Source organism: Apis mellifera, linkage group LG6 (assembly GCF_003254395.2).
Source record: "Apis mellifera strain DH4 linkage group LG6, Amel_HAv3.1, whole genome shotgun sequence".
Taxonomy (NCBI): Eukaryota; Metazoa; Arthropoda; class Insecta; order Hymenoptera; family Apidae; genus Apis; species Apis mellifera.
Window position 1 is genome coordinate 9,731,127 of NC_037643.1, and position 22,842 is coordinate 9,753,968.

The 22,842-nt window shown below is 36.2% G+C and overlaps 1 protein-coding gene and 1 long non-coding RNA gene across 6 annotated transcripts in view; one reads left to right on the forward strand and one right to left on the reverse strand.

Annotated features, from left to right (window-relative positions):
* The window catches only part of LOC725218 (growth arrest-specific protein 2), a 33,294-nt gene that overhangs the window by 3,804 nt on the left and 6,648 nt on the right, over positions 1–22,842 (forward strand). The window contains exons 1-4 of one of the 3 annotated variants that reach the window (XM_006565331.3): positions 7,279–7,599; positions 11,096–11,567; positions 21,404–21,528; positions 21,990–22,131. In XM_006565331.3, the coding sequence (XP_006565394.1) occupies positions 11,348–11,567; positions 21,404–21,528; positions 21,990–22,131 (487 nt within the window). In that variant the 5' untranslated portion in view covers positions 7,279–7,599; positions 11,096–11,347. Of the gene's footprint in view, positions 1–7,278; positions 7,600–10,306; positions 10,472–11,095; positions 11,568–21,403; positions 21,529–21,989; positions 22,132–22,842 lie in introns of those variants that run through there. The other 2 variants (XM_026441517.1, XM_001121094.5) reach the window with 2 other exon arrangements.
* Positions 867–6,775, reverse strand: LOC102655014. 3 transcript variants are annotated; one of them, XR_410182.3, is made up of 4 exons: positions 3,721–6,770; positions 2,961–3,339; positions 1,975–2,243; positions 867–1,366 (listed from the first exon to the last, which is right to left on the reverse strand). It is a non-coding gene; the product is annotated as an uncharacterized LOC102655014 (long non-coding RNA). The 3 variants fall into 3 exon arrangements; XR_410183.3 differs by lacking the exon at positions 867–1,366 and having other exon boundaries at positions 1,390–2,243; positions 2,974–3,339; positions 3,721–6,775; XR_410181.3 differs by lacking the exon at positions 867–1,366 and having other exon boundaries at positions 1,391–2,243; positions 3,721–6,773.

Sequence of the window (22,842 nt, forward strand, 5' to 3'; positions counted from 1 at the left end):
TAATAATATATAATTTGTTTTGATTGTTAATTATCAATCAAATTCTGTAGAAAAGCAAAAGATTCTTAAAACACACGAATTTTCGTAAGACAATCTTTAATTTTGCATCTCGCAAGAATATCTCGTGCACCAGCTCTCTGATTAGTAGAACGTTCTGTAGCACACGTAAGTAACTTTACCTACACACGTTTGTAATCGTCACGCTCCAAAACTGTTACTCATTACTTCCATCTTATTACCGCTAACGGAGCATTACCGCACTTTAGAGTTATATGTATCTCTTTAAATCCTCTCTAACTTCGACCCAAGTTATGTATATATTTCTATTAAAAAAAAAATCTTAAATTTATCGAATCATTTTCAAAATGACGATTTATTTCTATTATGTCAACGATCATCCTTTTAATATATCGCAAGAAAATCTATTGATGGAACAGGTCGCAATCGAGAGGGTTAAAAGCTTTTAATCAACGGGTCGGTCACGTTGTTGTGAGCTTTAATTCTCTCTCGTCTGTTTTCTTCAGACCCTTTCTCGTTCGATGGACTTTAAAGGGTGTTGCAATTGGCTCGCTTTAGAACCATTATTTTCGAATGCTCATCAAATGGAGAAAAATTATTCTAATACACGATAATTAACGATACAATATTTTTTTTTTTTTAGTAATTTTCGAACAATCGATTAATTTTTTAAATTGATCCATTCTATTTTTCTTTTATTTATTTTAAATAATTTATTACTCCAATCCATCAAAATCCATAATTAGTCAACAATTTCTCACAAATCGAATCACGTCAACTAGATGGAAGTGATCAATCTTCTACATAGTAAACATTCTAATCGAATTAATATCTCTTAATTTATTGTATCGAGTCAACGTCGAAATATCTTCGTTTTTTTTTTTTTTTTTTTTCGTCATTGTACGAAGGAACGATGTGAATAATTCTAGGCGTCAAACGATGCCTCAAACCACGCAGAAACGTATGGCCTCGTGGAACGGATTGGACAGGCACGCTCTGTTTATGCGATTTAATTAGGCCCCTAGTGCCGCTTCCAATCGTAATCTGGAATTCCTTCGATCTCTTTTCTCACTGACTGACATTGAAATAAAAAGTGCGGCGTGTACGTGTTCTGGAGCGTCACCGGTACTTATACCGGCTTTCTACGCTTCTGAAATCGAACTCGATCGGAAACCGATGGCGGAAACTGTGACGAGTCTTCCAGGTCGATCGATAAATCGATTTTCCATTCATCAGCCTCGAGGATGATTAATTGTTTTTATTTTATCGCGGTTGAGGGAATTGAATTATTTCCTTACGTGTATTTTTAACTCGTTTCTTTTTTTTTTTAATTTGTAGAAAACAATTTCTGAAATTTATCAAAAAAAAAATTACTATTAAACATTTTGATTTCTGAAATTTATCGTGTAAAATTAAATTGGATTTGGAACGGAATTAAATCGAATGCTTTGTGTTAAATTAAACGATTTAATTTTTTTAATTGCAGGTTTAATTGTTTAAGATTTTAAAGGAATCGATAGCGAATCTTAAAGATTTATTTTTTTCGTCTTAAAGAGACATCTTCTTGAATCAACTTTCGTACTTTCATTTAACTTTTATTCATACGCAGCGAGTTCTTCTTTTGTCTCGTGAAGAGATTCCCCAGATCTTTAGAAGGTGAATATATTAAGAATCGAGTTAGCAACCAGTCAACATGGTTAAAACATCAACTCCTACGATCGGGTGTTTTACAAGTAATTCTTTTATTATTCAAATCACGTTTTCCCTAGATCGTTTCAAATTTTTATCACCGTTTTTAGACTTGATAATTCTCAATATTTTACGAATAATTGTAAAAAAATATTAAAAATATTAAAATTAATATTTAATGAAAAGTTAAAGTTAAAGAAATATTTTTCTCCTACGAAAAATGGATCGACTTACGCTATAATTGTCGTCGAATACCGAACAACTTACGTGTTTTAAAATTTTCATATTTGACCTGTACATTCATCGCTGTGAGTTTACTTTATATATCGTCTGTGTAGAAGAAGTTTCTTGTATGAAAGTCGGCACAAAGCCGAGAATTTCAACAAGGAAACGTTTCGTTGATGCGGTCCAGTTCGCTCGTTGCATTCACCGTGCTGATTTTTTAAAAGCATCTTTTCACTACCCTTGCGAAGAAGGAAAACCCTTAATTAGAGCAGGCGTGTAATTCTTCAAGAAGCTTGCCTTCCCAACCGACACTGAAACGATATTGAAACATCGTGTTTAACAGACGATGAAATGAATATCGTGTTTCCAGTTTTGGAGGAAAATTGAACTATCATACAAATTGTGCAATATTTTTTTCCTTCGATCACTTAATCTTTTCTCTCCTTTAATTTAACAATTCTGAGCTTCGATATATTTGAAAATCTTTGAATTTAAATAATTGAGAAATTTCAGAAAAATACATTCAAATTTAAGAATTCGATTTAATTTTAATAATAATAGTGTCTCGATTATTGCAGTTATAGTTAATTGTTAATTGCGAAAAATATGATTAAAAATCGGAAAAGCTTTAAGAAAATATTGATTGTATTGTACATTTTCATTCACGTGACATTATTTCAAGCACAAAAATCAAGATTTCTTTCAGAAGTTTCACGATAAAAATTGTTTCCTCTTCTCTTTTCTGTCCCGTTTCTACGATAAAGTCTGTTATTACAGAGGCAGAACTCGTCCTCCCCTTACTACTACAGAAAAATATCTATCTGCATTATTATACACGAATTTTAAAAGAAAATTCACAGAAAAATAAGGGAGAAGATGTTAAGGAAATAAATTATATAACACAATTTGTATTCACGCTTGAATCTTGTATCGATAATGATAGAAGTAGCATCAAAAAACTAATTCTTGTAGTATATACATTCATTTAAGATACTTGTGTTAACTTCACAGATCATTAATCACCTTACCTTTTCTAATTACCTGATCGATCAATCTCAATAACGTTCAATAATATTTCAGATCGTATATCATTATATAAAATTAAATGAAACAAAAAAATTTTTTTAACATTTCGAAGATTGAATTATACGAAATGTTCCTTTTATATTTTGTTATTTCTTCATCATCATATTTCTTACTCTACTTCCTACGTAAATTAATTCGCCACATATTTCGTATCTATGTCAATAATGAAATATGAATCAAGTATTCACTGAATTTTCTATCCACCTACGAATACTCTTTGAAATTTACAAATGACATTCCTCACGGCCGTTTAATATAATAATTTCAATCCACTTCGTCTTATGAGGTCACAGCTTATCTCTTATTTTGCAATTTGAATTTCTGAAACGAAATTAAGTAATAATAAGATTGCAAACAGCATTAATGAATGGGAAAGGAATTCCGTCTCATTATGACAATAACCCCGTTGCACAAAAGCGAAAATAGATATTATATAAAATGTAAGAGTACGTATCTAATTAGAAATATTGCATTTATATCTTTAAATTTCTTTTTAATGCAAACAAATCTTATTATTTTTATATTTTATTACTGTAAAATATCATAAAGATCGAATAATTTAAACGAGAGATTCGAAGAAAGCAAGAAATCGAGTATTTTAAAATTCGAACGAAATAGTATCTATCTACATCGAATCAAATTTAACACGAGAATGGAATGATTCAAAATGGAATGATCCAAAAATTAAAATTAATACTTAACCAAAATTCTTTTCCTTATTCCTCGAGCAACGATATTATCCAAAACAAATACTCGATCAAAGTCTCCTCCATCGAAAAAAAAAATTAATTTGATCACAGAGATACCTTTCGAAATTATTCTTCGTGCAACGATTCGATATTGCCCATGTGCAAAATTAAAATCACACAATTCGACACAGTTCTTCCACCACAAAAGAGAAGACGCAAAGACTAACTTTTTCAAAGTTATTCCTCGTGGAAACGACTTTGATATTACCCTTCGAATTAAAACCAGACACCAAACTCTTTTCCATCAAAGGATTCGGTTAACAAAAACTCGGTGCACTCTTTTACCGTTCTTTATTCCCACAAAGCTATCTATATACCTCCCCGTCGCCTTGTTTCTCTGGCCGCAGATTCGCCAGACACAGGAGAACAACAGAAGGCGAAGTGGCGCGCTTCCGCCGGATCCACCCGGTATCGCTTTCATCACGTTTCTCCCGGGCACGCGACTTTGTCGGCGCCTTTTACGGATCACCGCCACGCTATCTTCCCGCCTAATCCGCCACCCACGTGTACGGAGAGAATTTACCGCGCGAATCGTGCAACACTCGACGTGGATCGATCCATCGATTCGACTCGAATCCTCTGTCTTGCGCATAAATTGTCTTAACCCTTTGAGTGTCTTTATTGGTTTTGATAATAATTCGTTCAATGGTTTAAAGAATCGATATATGTATTCCAAAGTAGATGAAAGAAAAAAATATCTATGTATTTTCTTTTAGAGAATAGAAAAATATGTTTATGAGATTATAATGAAGGAATAATTAGGAAAGATTTTTCCCTGTTTAAGAAGTTGAGATGTTATTGGCTTAATGTAAGAATGTTACGTACCACTTTAGAATAAGGAATTTATGAAATAAACGTTTATATTCATCTTTTTTTTCAAATAAAAAGATTAAGACTTTTGCGCAAAAGTGTAGCTAAATGTATACTTATAATTATGTTAATTCCTGATGTGTAATTAAGTCTTCGTTAACGTGATATTATAGTATAATATTCTTTCATGACTTGCAAATTTAACTTTTTTAATAATTGATTTGCAATCTGGGTTTTAAAATTATGATGTGCCAGGTAGATTTAATAATACACATAGTCTATGATGTATTGATATCGATATACCAATTTATGATAGAAAATAAAATTGTATCTTTTTAATTAATAATCAATTAATAACATTTTTTGGAAAGTATATCGTGAAATTAATGAACGCTCATTAAATATAAATATTTATGAAATAGCGTGTCTTCCTCCCGTGTTTATTCAGATATACCTTTTTATTCAGATATACGGTTTTAACCTATATAATTACATATTCAAAAAAATTATACAATTTTTACAATAACCCCGATACATCATTTCGTTGACCAAATATATAATTATACCTACCCGATAATCGATATCAGAATTTAATTTCGTTTTCGTTAAACGAGCGTCTTTAAACCGAAATAAAATCAAGGACCCCAAGCGTATTACTATTACATAGAGTTAATAGCCCCATTGTGGAATCGCGTAGCCTGCGTCAATGTGTTGGACACGTGGTCCGATCACCCACGCGTGAGCGTGATTACTTGCTCGGAGCAAGCGTGGTTACCACGGTACCGGACGTGCACACGCCGAGGTTATTGGTACGATGCGTTTTCGCCGGTTGAACGAGCAGTCGAGTTTTCTGAGAAGCGTCCGGGAAGCCCGACGACCGATCGACGATCCAATTCAACGATTATCCGAGCCGCGGGTACGATTGTTAACCGGTCGTTGCTCTCCACGTACGTACGCCAACTTTGATGCGGTTTTCTATGATTGAATAACGAGCCGTTTGTCAGCTGGATGTCGATACTATACTGTACATAGATGGAGAACTTGTTTAATTTCGCTCTTAACGCGAGGGTGGGGAGGGGGAGGGGGATAATTCACATCAAGCCAAGTGACGGATTATTCGAACCAATATTTATTCGATGTTATCGTTTATCGTCGTTATCTATCTATCTATCCCGCTCTTTGTACTTATTATTACGGTGTATCGTGAGATCAGCGATTTGTATCGGATTGCTGACTTGAATCGGTGCATTCACTTGTGCTTCGCTTTGAAACGAATGAGCATGAATGGTTGTCGTTGAAACGAGCAAGAAATAATAAAAAAATCTGACTATTGAATGTCGAACGAGTAATCGTTGTAAAAAATGTCGGTGATAATTGGCGAATATTCGTGTTGAGTTATCATTTGTACAATGGATTTGTTGGATTGGTTTATCGGACGAGGCGAGAAAGTGAGAAGAATTCGATGGAATTATGTATTAGCAAGCAACTTTTTTTTCTCTATGAAGTATACTCTGGATTTTTTTGGAAAAAAGATTGAGTTACAACGGTGTGTAAAAAAGTTGGTTATAAAGGAGGAGTGGAGAAGTTTAATTTCGAATTCTGGTTGAAAGTGATTTTTAACTGTGCGTATGCGCACTTTCGAACCAAAACGTGATTCAAGTATCTTAAATGTATCGCGTTAGAAGGCAATTAAAATTAATTTGTCGAGATGCGTGTAGTAATTACGCGTTAAATTTAATATTTGACATCAATTTATTTCCAGTCTGTTTGTAATTACGAGTTCAAAGATGAGACTCGAATAAAGTAATTTTTTTTAAATGAAATAAATTTTATAATTCGTCAGATCTGAATAAATTTAGATCTTGTATTTTTTATTTTTCGAACGATTGTAAATTTTTTTACGACGAATTCTCTTATACAATGAGAATATATCCAAACGAAATAATACTGTTCGTTATTTTCTAAGGAATTAAAACCATTGTTCTATAAACTTCTTTCGCCAAATTAATTTTACAGGAATTTCGATCCATCGTTTAACGTTTACCCGTTTTGTTACATCATTTGCTCCATAAAAATAATGAAATGTTAATGGGAGAATGTTTGCAGAAATTTTTCCCCTTTCCCACAATATGTAGATGAAGAGCAAACAATTAATATCTTCCCTTTTAATCCTGTGTAATTAATCCTATACCCGTTCTTCGAATACTTAACTTTTAAATTCAACGAGAATTTAAATTTATGCGAATAATAATTTTATTAATTAAACAAATTAAAATTAACAGATTGATATTATCATATATCAACTAATAACTTAATATTAAAAAAAAATATATCAAGCTAACATCACAAATTTTCTTCTCAATTCTACTTTAATAACAAAATTATATTTAGAAATTAAAAACTCTCAATAACTGTTCTCTTTATAGGTTAGAAATACAATCATTACAATTACATCTTAACTAAAATTCTCGAGAATTTCCCTTAAAAATATATATTTCGTTTGATTGCCTTATATAATAATTTTCTCAAAAATTCGATCGAGCAGCGACGCATTCGAAAATTTAGTTGCAAGAGAGACGTCACTCGACACTAAGCCGCGTTTCCAATTCATCGCGTTAAGGCTTTAATTAAAATCGGCATAATTTACTAGGCAGCGTGGGTCTCTGTCGTTCTCGCGACAGTGTTCGACTTCGATTCGAGCGATCGACGATTATCCCTCGTAAACATACGGTTGCCGCGAATTGTTCAGCTTTGTGTCATTCTGCGGAGGATCACGTGCGCCCCGTGCCAAATTGATTGGCCACGTTGCGAGAACGAATTGCAATCGGAATCGTTTTACGGGCATTCGATCGTCTCGTGGTTATTCCTTCGATTGAACTTGGATGGAATCGACGGATGCCCCGTCGTGGTATGGGATGAGCGTTGTTCCATCGTAGGACGTGAGTGCACGTTGGAACGGATCGGATAAAAGAATATGTGGTTCCGCGCGGGATAGAGTTCCTGTCTCACGGCGATTAAACAGGTATAAAGAAGGTTGTGAATTATATTTGCGTTGCTGGGTTTGTGAGGGGATGATACATGATTGGCGATCGAGAAGTTGTGTAAAAAGTGTAAGAGGCGGATGGGATCAGATTGGAGGCATTAGATTTTAATTTAATTATTTATTGTGCTAAGTAAATTGAACTATTCTAAAATGTTCATGGAATATAATTCTGTACAAAATTTGGATATTTAAAATTATTCATTGTCTGGTAGTTGTTTGTTACGCGTTATCAGGTGAGTGATGTCATGAAAATTTACGTTATATACGTAGTATAATTAGTAGAATAACCTTCGAATGAAGTTTGAGCATAGATTATTTCTATTAGAGTATTATCAAGATTAGTTGCAATACCACGCAATTCATACGACTTTCATAAAGAATCTATTTATTTTATAAATTTTCTTAAATTTTACAATCTCTCAAAAATTGATAAATGTTATTCATTCAAATACTTAAAAATTTAACACATTTTTAATAACTTTGCTCGATCTGCTAGATAAATAACTCGATTAATTTTAAGATATTTTTCAAGCAAAATAATTGTTATCTTGCTCGATTAATAAACAGTATTACCTATCGTCCCATTTATACGATAAAAGGACGGATTTCCGATTTCCAATTTCTCCCGCGTTATTCTCGATAGAATTTTCTTAAAAAAGAAGAACACCGACACGGCGGATGTACGCATAAATTAAGAGGCAAAGTAAATATACGAGCGAACTCGATTCGATTCCTGTTGCATCGACTTACCTTGAAGCCGACATGTTCGCTTTTCTGCTCCATTTGTCACGATAACGCGAAAACGCTATTAATTGGCCAGCTGTCGCCAGTAATAATCGATCACCAGCTGCTTGATTTACGAACAACTCTATCACGAGGCTCGAGCTGATATCTGGCCGCCCACGTTTCTCGTGTCACCTATGAGAGAACCCGATAATAATTAACCAAGAATTCTCTCTCGTCCATAAAATAAGTGCATTAAAACGTATTTTATATGGAAGTATCAATAACGTTTAGATTTCTCATTCACTTCGTGATTCGTACGAATATTAATTTCCTAAATGTTAAACCGTTGATAATATATCGAGAGAGATTAACGTTTATCGTATATTTTTCTTTCTTTCATTTTTATAAATGAAATGCAAATAATTTTTTTTTTTTCTTCGAAATCGTGTAAATTTCACTATCACTTTTAATCTGTATTCATTTCAGTCTAGGTTAATCGGTAAATTTTATCATCGGGGTTTATTATTTATCGATTTATCGAAAACGACCCCGGTTTATCCGAATAATCGATGTTCCACTGTCATCGTAAAAACTGCAATTCGGTATTTTTGCCTCGGTTTTCCGTTGGCTCGTTTCTGTGGAAATGTTGCTCACCTTGTTTCGATCATTTCGAACCGCAACATTGAATCGCTGTTATTGATAAATGCAAGGTGAAATTTAATCGTTCAATATTTAACTGAAAGAATAATTAATAATTCATGAATGATTAATAAACTTTACAAAACAAAATTCAAAATTCTCTGTATTATTTCAATGTTATTATCATTAATAATAATTTATAATACGTATATACATTCGATGCAAGATTAATTATTCGCATAAAATAAAATATTAACTTTTTTCGTTATAAAACAAATCAACAAACTACTCGATATCGCGCACTCGTCATTTACAATTCTCGCTTTTCCAAATACCAGAAGCGACGCACGCGACACCACGTGACCCGTCCGCAATTGCGTTAACGAATCACGTATATCCACGCAAAAGTGGAAAAGAAATGTGTAAAAGAAACGAATAATGTTACCTGGACACGCGGTCGAGTCGTCACCTGTTTACAACGGATTGCATTACGTCGAACAGCCAACGACAGAGCGTTAATAGATCGATGTCGAAGGACACACGTAGGTTTGTACGTCGATCGCCACACTATTATTCGGATTTTCATTTCATCGATTCGTATGTATCCGCTAACCTCCATTGCACGCTTGCATCAGACCATGTTTGTTGCATTTGCGTCATCGAGAGGCGACAACAGTGTCCTCCGGTGGAAAATCGAAAGGATTTATGAAGATTTAGCTTTATTTCTCTCTCTCTCTCTCTCTCTCTCTCTCTCCTCCCCTTTTATTTCGATCTCTTTCGCTCTCGTATTTTTCTACGTTCTTCGATCGTTCGAATCCCACGCGGATTCAACAAAATCGCGATGCTTCTGCGTAAGACGTCTCTCTCGCGTTCCTTGGGGGCTGCCGATGAATGTTAATAGCGGCAAATGTCGTTTAAATACAGAGGCGTTTGTGGACACTGGGAGAACACGAGCCTCGTGGAAATTTATGTCCATTACTCGAATCGCGATCTAACAATCACTATCTTTTTATCGTTTCGATTGTTAAATATTCTCGAAATTTTTGTTTGCCTGCCTGCCTATTACTCTTGGCATTTGATTATTTTTAAATATTAAAAATAAAATAATAATTAAAATTAAATTGTAAAAATAAAAATTATTTGTCTGTAACTTTTATTTTGGATTGAATATTTTTTTTTTAATTTTTTCTTCAAAGGATAAGATAAGTAAATAATATCGTAAGCGAGACATTAACATATAACAATCGTAAAACGATATAAACCACGCCATTTATCGAACCAGGCAGCATTATTAAATCGAGAAGCTGCAGTCTCATCCCCTTCAAGGTTATTATGAAACATTGTCTGGCTGGATCCTATAAACAGCTTCTAACATAAAATCCATTCATTCCCGAAAACGCCACTCGAGGCTCGTTTTCCTTGCTGCCAGTCATTCGTGTCGGAAATCTCTCGACCATCTCTTATCCCGTTTATGGTTACTGTTCGTGTAAGTACACGCGTCTTCCGGCATCGTTCCTGTATCGCTTTAATCCCTCCAATCATTCATACCATATTAAACCCACTATAATACGTGAAAATAGCTTATATACTCAATTATTTAATATCAGCTAATCTTTTTTATATTTCGAATATACTTGATTCAATTTTTTTCCCCTTATAAAACAATTATTCCAATCTTTTACATATAAAAAGATTATATTATATAATGATACGAATAAGCACCGTGATAAATCTTGCTTTAACCCTTCAACTCTCTTATTTACGTTCCCTATTATTCTTTACGATTGTAAGAGAAAGCGGACCTTATTACACACCGTACGATCTCTTGCTATAGAGAGACTCAAAGGGAGTGCCGCCGATCTCGTTCAAATTTCGCGCAGTCACTCGTCACAATCGACATTGGCCTCTCGTATAGCATCGAAGAATTCTCTAAAAAAAGAATATCAAAACAACTTTTCATCCCTCACCCTTATCTCATCCCTTGTTTCACATTACCGAAATTACTTTCACGATCTCGTCAAGAGACGTTTGCCCCGTAAAAGGATCACGATCCAGAGGTTACATTAAGACGAGAGACACGATAAGACCAAGAGAGGATTTTGCTTTTCAGGCTCGCGTAATCGACAGACGTGCCGGATCGCGCGGCGTCGCCGGGGCTCTTCAGTGGTAGTCGAGAGGAATCTGCGGCGCAAAAAGAGAAAGAGGGAAAAAAAAGGGAAAAAAGGAGGGAGGGGGGGCGAACACATCGCTAAGGAAGGCTAGGAAGGAGATAAAGGGAGAATCTGGTGGAGAGGATCGTCGAGGAGAGGAAGTGGGGCGCCGGTGCTGGCCACCGGGACCAATCATCCTTCCCTTCCTCAGGATGTCGTACGCCAATCGATTCCCGTCTTCGCAGCACACCCGTTATCGAAGCAGCTGGGGACCCTCCTCGGTCACCGTGTTCAATCGGGCCGATGTGCCCAGGCCCTCGCCGGAAGAGGAAGAGTACGCCGAGTTCTATCACGAGCGTCTCCACTCGGCACAGAGCAGACAGTTGCTGCCGTTGCAGGAGGACCTGGCCGATTGGATCAATAAAACGTTGAGTGAGTAGCTGTCTGATTTTATATATCGGGAGGTTTACCGCCTTTTCGATGTTACGTTGGTGTGAGAGATTTGGAAGGGGTGCGATGTGTGCGTGCGTGCTCTGATAATCGAGGGAGATAAGACGGAGTGGCGTGTTCCTACAACGAATTTGTGACATGGAAATTCTTCCGTTTGAGGATGTACGGGGTGGGTGTCGTGTTTTTACCTCCACTTGAGGTATTTGAGGGGATTTGAAGAATCGTATACGTAACGTTTTAGAGTATGGTTGTATGTTATTCGAATGGACGATTTAATTGGGATTTCGTAATTTATGTTACAACATGATGCAATGGTATAAGAAATTAATTATTGGTTGTAATCGGGAAAGGAGCAGTGAAATTTCTGAAAGGGATTGTAGCTTTTTTTCTTTTTTTTTTTCCCCTCCTGCTTTTTATGGGATTTTGTTCGTAAACCGTGAATCTTTGTAATTATCGTTCGCGGACCGTGAAGAATTAAAAGTAGGAAATACTATTTTAGGATTTTGAAGTAATTGCGTTTTCTAATTAATATATAAGGTAATTTAATTGAAATAGTTTCATCGAATTTCACCTTTTGTTATACAAGAAGATAAATTGTCTGACGTAACTGTCTTGGATCACCCTGTGTATTCAAATGAAATTTTTGATCGATAAACTCGTCGTTTCCCGTCGACGACTGTTATTCGTACACTTTCCGTGTAAATTTCCCATAATTTCCATTCGCCAATAATTTTCTTGAGAGATTGACGCGGAAATAATAATATAAATATACTTTTACCAATCAATCAGGCTTCTAATCCTAATTTATAAAACTTTCTTACGATCTTACGAATATTTCAGAAAATAATTCAGAATGCATATTTCGTTTATTTTATCGTTCAAAATTTCAATATTTCATATTTAAATTAAAAAAAAAAATATCCAACTCAGAATACTTTTAAAATTAATAAAATTAAATCTTATGATAAAGAAAATTCTATAAATATTCGTTAAAAATCAAATTAGAAAAAAATATAAAAATCTTCTCCTAGCAATCTTCTTCTCGAAGACTTCTTCTAAGATCGATCTTAATGAATATTCGCCAAAAGGAAAAAGTCACACACACACACACGATTTAACCGTTCAAAACTTTTCCTCCTCCTAATGAGTAAAGTTCTATTTTTATCACGCTGCTCATTGCGAAAGTTTACGGGGTGCAGAAAGGAATCGCCGTGATGTAATGAGGATTCGAGTTCCGCACGTGTACTGTCGACTGTTTTTTCTTTTTTTTCTTTTTTATTTTTCCGTGGCCGCGTGTTCCCTTCGCGATGTGGATTCTCCTTAAAGGGACGAAGGAAAGAGCTCGTCGCGCTGGCGTACACGCCGTGCGTACACGACTCTTTCGTAGCGCACAAAAGGTTCGCATCTGGCACGACGTGGGAAAGGATATTCGTAACATTTGGCCTTTCGTTCGGTCATGTTTTTGACGGATGTTGCCGCGATAAAGAAACCGTGTCCGTTTCGTTTCTCGATACGAAAATTTATCGATTTAATCTTAATGGAAGATGATTTCAACAGATTTATTCGTTCCGTGGAATAAAAATTATAGATTTTTTAAAAGCATCAAGAAAGAATATTCTTATTATAAGAATTCGTTTCATGGAATAAAAATTATAAATTTTTGAAAAGTATCAAGAAAGAATATTCTTATTATAAGAATAATAAGAATTGTCGTTCCGAATTTTCTCGTTTATTTATAAAAAGAATGATGAGACTGATTCTCTTTCTGAATTCGTGGAACTTATTTTTCTTTGGAAAAAACTGCGTGTGCGGTATGAATTAGTATCGTTGAGTTTGATTAATAATGCCGATGGATAAAATGTGCATCGGTTAACAAGATTTATAGTCGAATAATTTGCATCGGTGAAAAAGGAATCCATTATGGATTTGTTTTGCATCGATTACGATACTTGGGCGTATGGATGACTCGAGAAATCAGTGTAAGAATTGATAATCAATGTCGTGTTATACATCAAATTTATAATGTATGGAATAATGGAGACGTAAGGTGATTTTTAAAATCGTTAAACGACGAATGTTTAAAATTAGAAATGTGAGTAAAACATCGCTGGAATAATCAATACGCGAATCATATTTTCAATACCAGATCTAATAACTTTTTTGAATAATTTTGCACATTCTCCTGTTTTATTTTATTTTATTTTATTTTTTTTTTTATTAGAATTTCATTTCTTTCCAACTTAGTTTCATTTAGTATCAGATCTAATAACTTTTTTGAATAATTTTGCACATTCTTCCTTTTATTTTATTTTATTTTATTTTTTTATTAGAATTTCATTTTTTTCCAACTTAGTTTCATTTAGTATCAAATCTAATAACTTTTTTGAATAATTTTGCACATTCTTCCGTTTTATTTTATTTTATTCTTTTTTTATTGAAATTTCATTTCTTTCCAACATAGTTTCATAGTTTCTCCATAGTTTCATAGATCAAACTGCGGCATGAACAGCCATCGACAGGTAATCCCCGAGGTATCAGTAGAACGATACGTCAACGAACTTCAAAGTTCTTTCCATTAACCGAATTACACGCGAAAACTTCCCAGAATCAAGATATATAACCAATATTCGAACTTTAACACTCTTTTCTCGTTCGATCTTTCCTTCCGATACTTGTTTTATGGAACTATAGTTTCGATTTTACTTTTCCAGAATTCTTTTCTTTCAATCTCTTTAAGATTTTAGAAAAAAATTTGTAAGATTAAAGAAATAATAATAATAAATTAATTTTTCATCAAAGGATCAATCAAAGGAGAAATATTCTTTTTATCCTAGAAATTTCTATTTTTTTTTTTTAATGAACCAATAGTTCATAGAAAGTCTAAGACCTTTTTCGATCTTAGACAGTAGTATGACCGCCTTTCTGAACTACTACCTTCCAAATACGGTGACGATACGTAAGACAGAATTGATGCGTAAAATAGATCCGTCCCCATCCATCAAACGTCTTCGATATTCTAAAATATATTCTAATGAGAAAATAACGCAACCTTTATTCTACTTTCACGTCAAAAAATATATGAAAAATTCATAGAATAATATTTCCTTTTTGAAAAACGAAGAAATTTTATTCTACATTTTCATCTTTACACGTGGAAAAACTTCAAGTTTTTTACTCGTAAGACACTCTGTATATACTTATTTCGTACACACGCTATCCAAATATTAACTCGAATCATCGTGTACATCCAATATTCCAATAACCCTTAATCGATTTCAATCTGATTCTACTTTCGAACAATGATTCCACTCTTAACATAAATTCGTTTATCTAATTGGCGATCCGTGTTTCGTTGCAATGCCTGATACATCCTGATCAAGGATGAATCTCGAAATCGGTTACAAGCAACCGTTTCGTTCTTTAATTCTTCGATTACCGGATACGTTGTTAACGATGTCAAGGAAGGTTGTTACCGTACGAAATATCTGTAACGCGTGGCCGTATATTTTTTTTGGTGAACGGTTGACGATCGCGGTTTCACGCGACCTCGAAGAATCCAGCCGCAAGATCTGGACCACCATGAAGGATTACGACACGAGGCGGTCTCTCGGAGAGAAACGAGTGATACGAGAGGCGACGTGTCGTCTTTCTGGGATGCAAACAGATTGCTTTGAATTATAGCGAAATATGGTCGCTCGAGATTTATCAACCAAGAAGGATGTCGCCTCGTTAAACTCGAGACGAATTGTGCGCGTGATACACTTTGAGTTTTCGTATATATTTCGTTTGAACGAATTATCAATCAACGAAAAATCTTTGTTTCGATATTTATTTTTCTGAACGTGCAGGATGTATCAAATTGCTATTATTATTCCTTCCCTTCGTCGAAAGCATCGATATCGCGTGTAGGAAGTTAGTACTGATTTCAAAAGTAGTTTGATAAATATTTGCGTTCTTACGTGGTCGTACAGATATACGCTTGTGTACTCATAAAACATCGTATACTTATGGAAGTAGGGGAAAAAAATGATCACGGTACAAATCACCATGACAGAAATATTCCTTCGAATTAATAATCTTCAAAAAAGATTTATATCGCGAAATAAAGCGATAATATAGATAAAAAGTTTCTTCGAAAACAATCTTACGAAACTTGTTAAAATCGAATTAAAATCGATCGAAAGAAATCTCTCTTATTGAAGAAAATTTTCAAAACGTATAATATCCCAATCTCTCGTCTATTTCAAGTATTCCAATATTTATGAATCCGCATAATATCCGGCCAGTAACCGGGAAACAAATCCGATATTTCTCCGTTATATCGATGTTGACGATTATACGACGGCTCTAATTATATCGGCGTGCAATATCACATGGCCGGCCTCCATCCCGGCTTCAAAGCTGCGGAGAGAGAGAGAGAGCAACGGGATGAGAGATAGGTCGGCACCCTTTGCCCGTTCGAATCGTGTGTGGGGTACCTCTGCCGTGTAGTTACTATTCTCGTTCCGCCGGTGTGTACGATTGAAGCGTGCACACTCACGCGAGCGTTAACGGCGGTGAAGGAGGAGGAGGAGGAGGAGGAGGAGGAGGAGAGACGCTTGAAATGCAGCGTGGCGGTCAACTCTCCCGTCTGCGTTCAATCCGCATGGGGAGGGGAAGTTAATGCGCGAGGGTGAGCGACAACCGGGGTGTTTGCGCCCGGGGGAAAAAAAAATAATAGCCGATGACGTTTCGCTGTTTGAACTGAATTATTTCGAATGTGTCCACGAACGTTGCTCCAATTAGCGTTCGAAATGTAAACGGGCGAGGTTCGATTGCGGTTCGAATATGATCCCAAAGTGATATATTCGTTGGTTGGATGGATAGTCGATATGGACTCGGTTTGACAACGAAATAAAACGTGGATTTTTTTTGCAGGGATAACTTTTTTTTTTATATCGCGGTCGGGTTTCGGTTACCGTGAATTTCGAATTAAATCAGGGTTCTTTTTTTTTTTTTTCTATCGAGAGAAGGAAATTGGAACTCGTTAGATGATCGATAATTTTTTTATGTTAAATAGAATTTAGTTAATGGCGTGTTATACGATTATTCTATATCTATTTTGATGTTCGTGCGAAGTAATATAGATTTATTTGTGATTATGTTACATCCTGTTGAAAGGAAGTAACGTCCAGACACTTCTAATGCATTATAGGGGAGTGTGGTAATTGGTTGATTGGTATGGAAGAGGGTTGTTTGAATATTGATGCTTTGTAATCGAAGGCTTTTTCTACTTGTAGAGAAAAAGTTAAGCTTTTTGAAAAATATGTAGAATAATTCGTCACTATAAGAAGAATCGATTTGATCCTATTTATAGTTTGAACACGCAATGCAATTGGAAAGTGATTTGTCCTAACTAATATCTTAGAAACGATTCTCGATTTGGTCATTCAAGGTTAAGCGACATCGTTTCGCACAATGTTGCGTCGGAGGAAGAGGCAAACGTTTTTCCAATTACACAAAGATACAAGCTCTTACAAAGCTATTTAAACTATGTACAACTATCCGTGTTAAATCCAACAATTCTGAATAATCTTATCCACGAAACAATCATCCTCTCTGTCCCACACGATTTCAATCATCCACTGTTTAACACGTGTCAGCCTTTCGTGAATCATCTTCGTTCCATTAAGTCCTCGCAAAAACCAACCTACGCTTTGGACTTGTGGATCCTCCAATAGGATCTCGATAATGTTTTCCTTTTTTCAACATAATTCTTCCGAATTAATCTCTTACGAAAAAAAATCCATTAATCAAGGATATTTGAAGAGGATTCATTTCAACTTTATTTATTACGAAACAGGATTGCGATTCTAAATTCATCGATAAACTTGATGGAACGTTTCTAAAATAATTTTAATCTAAGAAACTCGAAAGAAAAATTATTATTCGAATTATTTCCTAGCCACGATTATTAAAATAACGCGAAAAGATAGGACCTTTCGACCCACACCCTGGGTGTCTGGGCCGGCTGGGTGTCTGACTCAACCGGAAGTTGGCCGGGCACCCCTCTTCCTTCGTGCCACTTCTTCTCCCTGCATCGCGGCTACCTGAAGCCGCATTACGCATAATGGGCGTATAGCGTACGCATAGACGAATATGCTCGCGCTTATGGGAGGGGAGGGGAGACTTGGTGGAGGGATCATGGATGAGAGAACGAGGGAATGTTTGCGAATGGGTCGCTCGTTCGGCACGGGGCATGGATCTCTACCGAACCGTGAATCGAGTACGAGTCAGGATCTCCGAGTTCATCTACGAAATTGAGCACGAAACGATTCAGATATATATATATATATATATATATATATACTTTTTATTATGTTTCTTACATTGGGAAATTTTTAAAAATTTCCAATTTGTTCCTTTGATTATCCATTTATAATGAACTGTTCAAAAACTTTGTGATTGTCATAATTGGCGAATTTCCATATAATTTTGTCTTGCAACAGTGGCAAAATTACACTTCTAAGGATCGTGTTTACGACAAATTCTCTTTGAGATGATTAGTTATTAAATATCAATTTAAAAACGATTGGAAAACTAGTCATTTCTACGAGAAACCTCTCTCGAGAGATTGCCTCAAATCTCATCAATCTTAAACCTGTTATATTCGTTCCATCTTATGCTTCGTATTCATATCCCTACGAATATTTCATAAATAATGTTACGTTCACACCGGTGTCTACAGTGTATCTTTTCGATCGAGTATAAAAGAGCTGTACTTGCTTCCTTGCTTCACGAGCAAGATCCTGATGAATGCAGCCTAACAACTAATAACCCCGTGAAAAATACGGAGAATAAAACCAGTCTCACACGCAAGTACCATAATAGAACTCTTCCGAACGATAACAACTTACCTATATAAGTAACTATCCATTCGATGCTTTTATTTCACTTGGAAGAAATGACAAATTCTAGGATATCTTCGTGCGAGAAACGACGTCATATTTCCCCTAAAATGAATTTTATTTCATTCTCTTTCATTCTTTTCGTTTTCTTCTCTGGGGGAGAGAGAGACTGTGTGGGGTCCGATAATGATGAAATAAAAGTTGTCGCGGCGTGTTTTATGGTAACTGGTTATTGCAGTAATGTATCGTGTTCGAATTAATGCATCGATCGAACAATGCCAAGGACGACATCGTGCGGAATATTCTGAAAAAGGATCGGGATAAAGAGGTCGAATGTTAAAATCGAAGGGTAGCGTATCAAGGATACGAAGAAAAATGGAGGCCAAGCTGATAATCATCGTGTTATTAAATAACCATATCCAAGGGAAAGAAAGATGGATGAATTTGTCGGAAGCATTTACTTTTTATAACAAGGTCGTAAAATTATTACCTCCATATATAAGTTGTACCATCCTTGCTCAATTTTCATCCCAGATTCAATTTACGTATATATACGTAACGATATATCGAAAGTGTACAACATTGTTATTGATGCATAATAATTTCCAACTCGATTGCATCAACCAAACTGGCTATATTATGATATATCAAATATGGGTCATTGTGTGAAAAGGTGCGCCCAAGTTTATGACATCTATAACTTTTATGAGATACGTTGCAGCAACGTTTAATGCATGGATTTTTCTCTTTCGTAAATATAAGATATTATATTTATTGAACGATATTCATTCATTAATCAAAATAAATAAAAACAACACCCCATAATTTACATTCATTTTTCCTACTATCTACATCGTAATTACATTTACAAAAAAAAAAACAAAATCTTATAATAGATTCAACCATTTGGTGAAGCCATTCATCGAAATTCACACGGAATTTCTAATTATCGAATACCCTCCTTTTCCTTAAACGGCGCCGCCGCGTTATTGGCCCTCCCCTTTCCCTCCCCATATATAACGTCGAACATAAATTAGATCCGCGGTTCCGGGTGATCGAGCAAAATACGCCTCGTGATCTTTCGCAAGATCGAGCGAGGGTTAGATTATCCCGCGAAATCGTCGCTCTCCCGGCGGCCATATTCGAATATACGATATATATTCGCGAGCCAGATCCCGTATAACCGTCCTCGTCCCCGTACGAACGTGTTGTGTACGCTCGCCCGTATTGCACGTACGTGTATATACGCGCGGATAGTAAACACAGAGGGAGAGAAAGAGACACACGGAGAGCGCACGTGTGTCTCTCTCTTGTACAACGTGTGATGGACGCTTTACTCCCGTAAGCCCGCCCGTTAACAGTTTTCTTTTTTCTTTTTTTTTCCCCCGTTCTGCCCCGGGTGCAACCCTATTGTTACCGGGTCGAGTCACGAGCAACGACGCTGGTTCTCATTACCATCCGTATCTACGAGGCTTTATCGCTCCGTCAGCCCAACCTAGTTCCCATTTCCCATCGTATCCCGCCTATATCTATATACGTGGCACGGATCGTGTCGCGGCCCAATCGCGGCTTTTCCTTACATTCCGTCTCTCGATCTGTAACAACAGCGTGGGAGAAACGTGGGTGCATTTACGTATTGTACTCTCTCTGCACAAAGTGCGCGCCCCTCTGTATCTATACAGGGTGAGTCTTATTGTTTCTTTCGATACGCTTTGAAATATTTTTATATATATACTGAGTAATTTAGGCGATGTGGGTAAATAGATGCAAATGTATTGCAATGAATAAAATTAATTCAATTGCTCCAATCTTTTATAAGTTAATATTAACTTCGAGCAAGATGCTTATATTCTATCGAGGAAAGTAAGGGATAGTTAGATCCTCTCCTATTGATAAATTCATCTCTGAAAAGTTAGGAAGTTCACATATACGTTCATTGGATTGCTACCACCGATCAATTCGAAAAATCTCGTCCTTGATCCTGTTTACGAGCCGGCGAATGAAATTGAAATGATTTCGTTCAGTCACGCACGAGTTGGCCTATCGTGAGAGTGTCTCGGCTAGATAGTTTCTCGGTTGACCGAGCATACCACCGCGAAGTCACTTACTTACGGCGTCGTTTCAATTTTTCGTCGTATATATAGTGATGTGTGAAGGTGGAAAAGATCGAGAAGGAGGAATACTCGGATCGAACTCGAACGGTTGCCGCGGATAAATCTGAAGCGGCCGATCGAAAGGTTTCTCACGTCCCCTGATGGTCGTGTCATCTCGAAGACCTCTGTCGCCTTTGATGAGCCGCGATACCGCCAGTCAACACGCCTTTCGAGGGTTAATTCGCTTTCCCTTCCACGCGGTTAGTTAAATTGGATTTTCAGCCAACTCTCGATTGCTTTTCGAATTTATAATTGGAAGAAATCGATGGATAACGGATCGACGATGCAACAAAGAAAGATGGCGGCATGGTCATGGAATAGTATTTCGATTTAATTCGGTTTTAGAATCGTTACAGGATAATATTTATATAATTTTGTAAAAATTAAAAGAATAAACAGAGTTTTATTAATTATTGGATAAATTAAAAAATTCCATTCCTGTTAAAATCCTTTCCTTGAAAACCTGTACGCGATAAATTCCGCGACAAAGCGAGAATTCACCCTCGTTTCGTCGAAAAGAATTCGACTTCGGGGAACTGAAAGGGGGATCGCCCCATTGTTCCCAACAATGACGCCACTTCGTCGATGCTCTTGACTGCTTTCGAGTGACCGTTTACGCAATACGTTGAGCAGACGCGAAGATTAATATGTCGTTCCACGGGAAACGTGTTTCGAGAGCCACGAGAAGAACAACAAAAATTTGCATTCGTGTGGATGCACTGGTGAAAGACTTACGATCGTTTTTTTTTTTCCCCCCCTTCTCTCTTCCACGTTTCAGACTCTGAAATTGTATCGGGAGACAACTTCTTCGACGCTCTGGACAATGGCGTGGTGGTGTGTCGACTGGCGAGGGTTATACAGGAAAAGGCGAGGACGGCGATCGACGCTGGAAGAGCGAAAGGGGTGAGTAATTCTTTTTCGTTAAGTGGCTCGACATTCGAAAATTGGATGCGAATCAGTATTGATCGAAATGTAGAAGTACGATTTTATTTGATCTCTTTCTTGCATTTTCTTTTAATCATCGTAATTAATTCCATTGAAAATTGGAAACAATTTATCAAATATTATTATGACAATCGTTTCTCTCTCTATATTTTTATTTTATATAAAAACAATTTTTTTTTCTACTAGCATTGTATTTAGAAACATAGATATGCTCCTGATTATTGTTTTGGGATATTGAAATGCGTGCAGAACGTTTCTCAAAAGATATTAAACTTTAAACACTTCAATTATAAAAAGTTTACACGTTTAATAGATGGTTTATGATCCACAACTGTTGTGCATTAATAACAAAAAAAAAAGGATCAGATTAGATTCCGTTATCGTTCTTATCACATGCTAGATTGATCTTTTCTTTCCAGCCCCTACCGGTGATAAAAGGTCGTTGCTGGGAGAACGCGGCGCGCCGCAGTTTCTTCTCCCGCGACAACATGGAGAACTTTATACAATTCTGCAGGCGTCTGGGCGTGCACGAGAATCTTCTATTCGAGAGCGACGATCTCGGTAAGGAAGACTCGCCTAATCAATCTTAATTCCCCCGAATCGACTCGTCCCGCATATCAACGGCTCCCTCGGCCACCAGCTCGGTCATATTCGACCCGATTAAAAGCGAAATCCCGTCAATTAAGTCAGCTCGCTGCCGCGCGTCGCTTATTCGCGCGAATTCAAAGCGAAAGGAGATCGATCGAATTAATCTCGCGGTGGAAACGATCGAAACGCAAGCCGTTCTTCCCCTTCGCGCTCCACCGACTTCGAACGAAACGAAAAAAACAATAAGTGTTGTTGATGCAACCACCACCGGAAGCGGAGGAGTTTCGGGATTGCGTAAAAATCGGTTCACATCGAAGGAAATGGATCGTGGGCGCGAATGTTTGGGAAAAGTATGGATCGATGGTATCTGTGAAAATGGCGGATTTTTTTGTTGGAATTTTTTTTATCTTACGTCGAGAATTTTTTGTGCAATGAAGGCTATTTTTTATAGAAATTAGAAAGTGAATTTATACGGAAGTTTGTTTTATTTATTTTATTTTCGATATTAATTTTTTCTCTCCACTTTTTTGTGCTTAATTACGCGGATTTGATTGAGTGTCGTGAATGGAAATAGGAATGAATAAGTTTACTTTATTTTCTTTTCTATTTTATGACAAATTCGAAGCTTGTGATCTCTGTATTCTTTTAGATAAATATCTTCGATAGTCGTAACGTAAACAATCA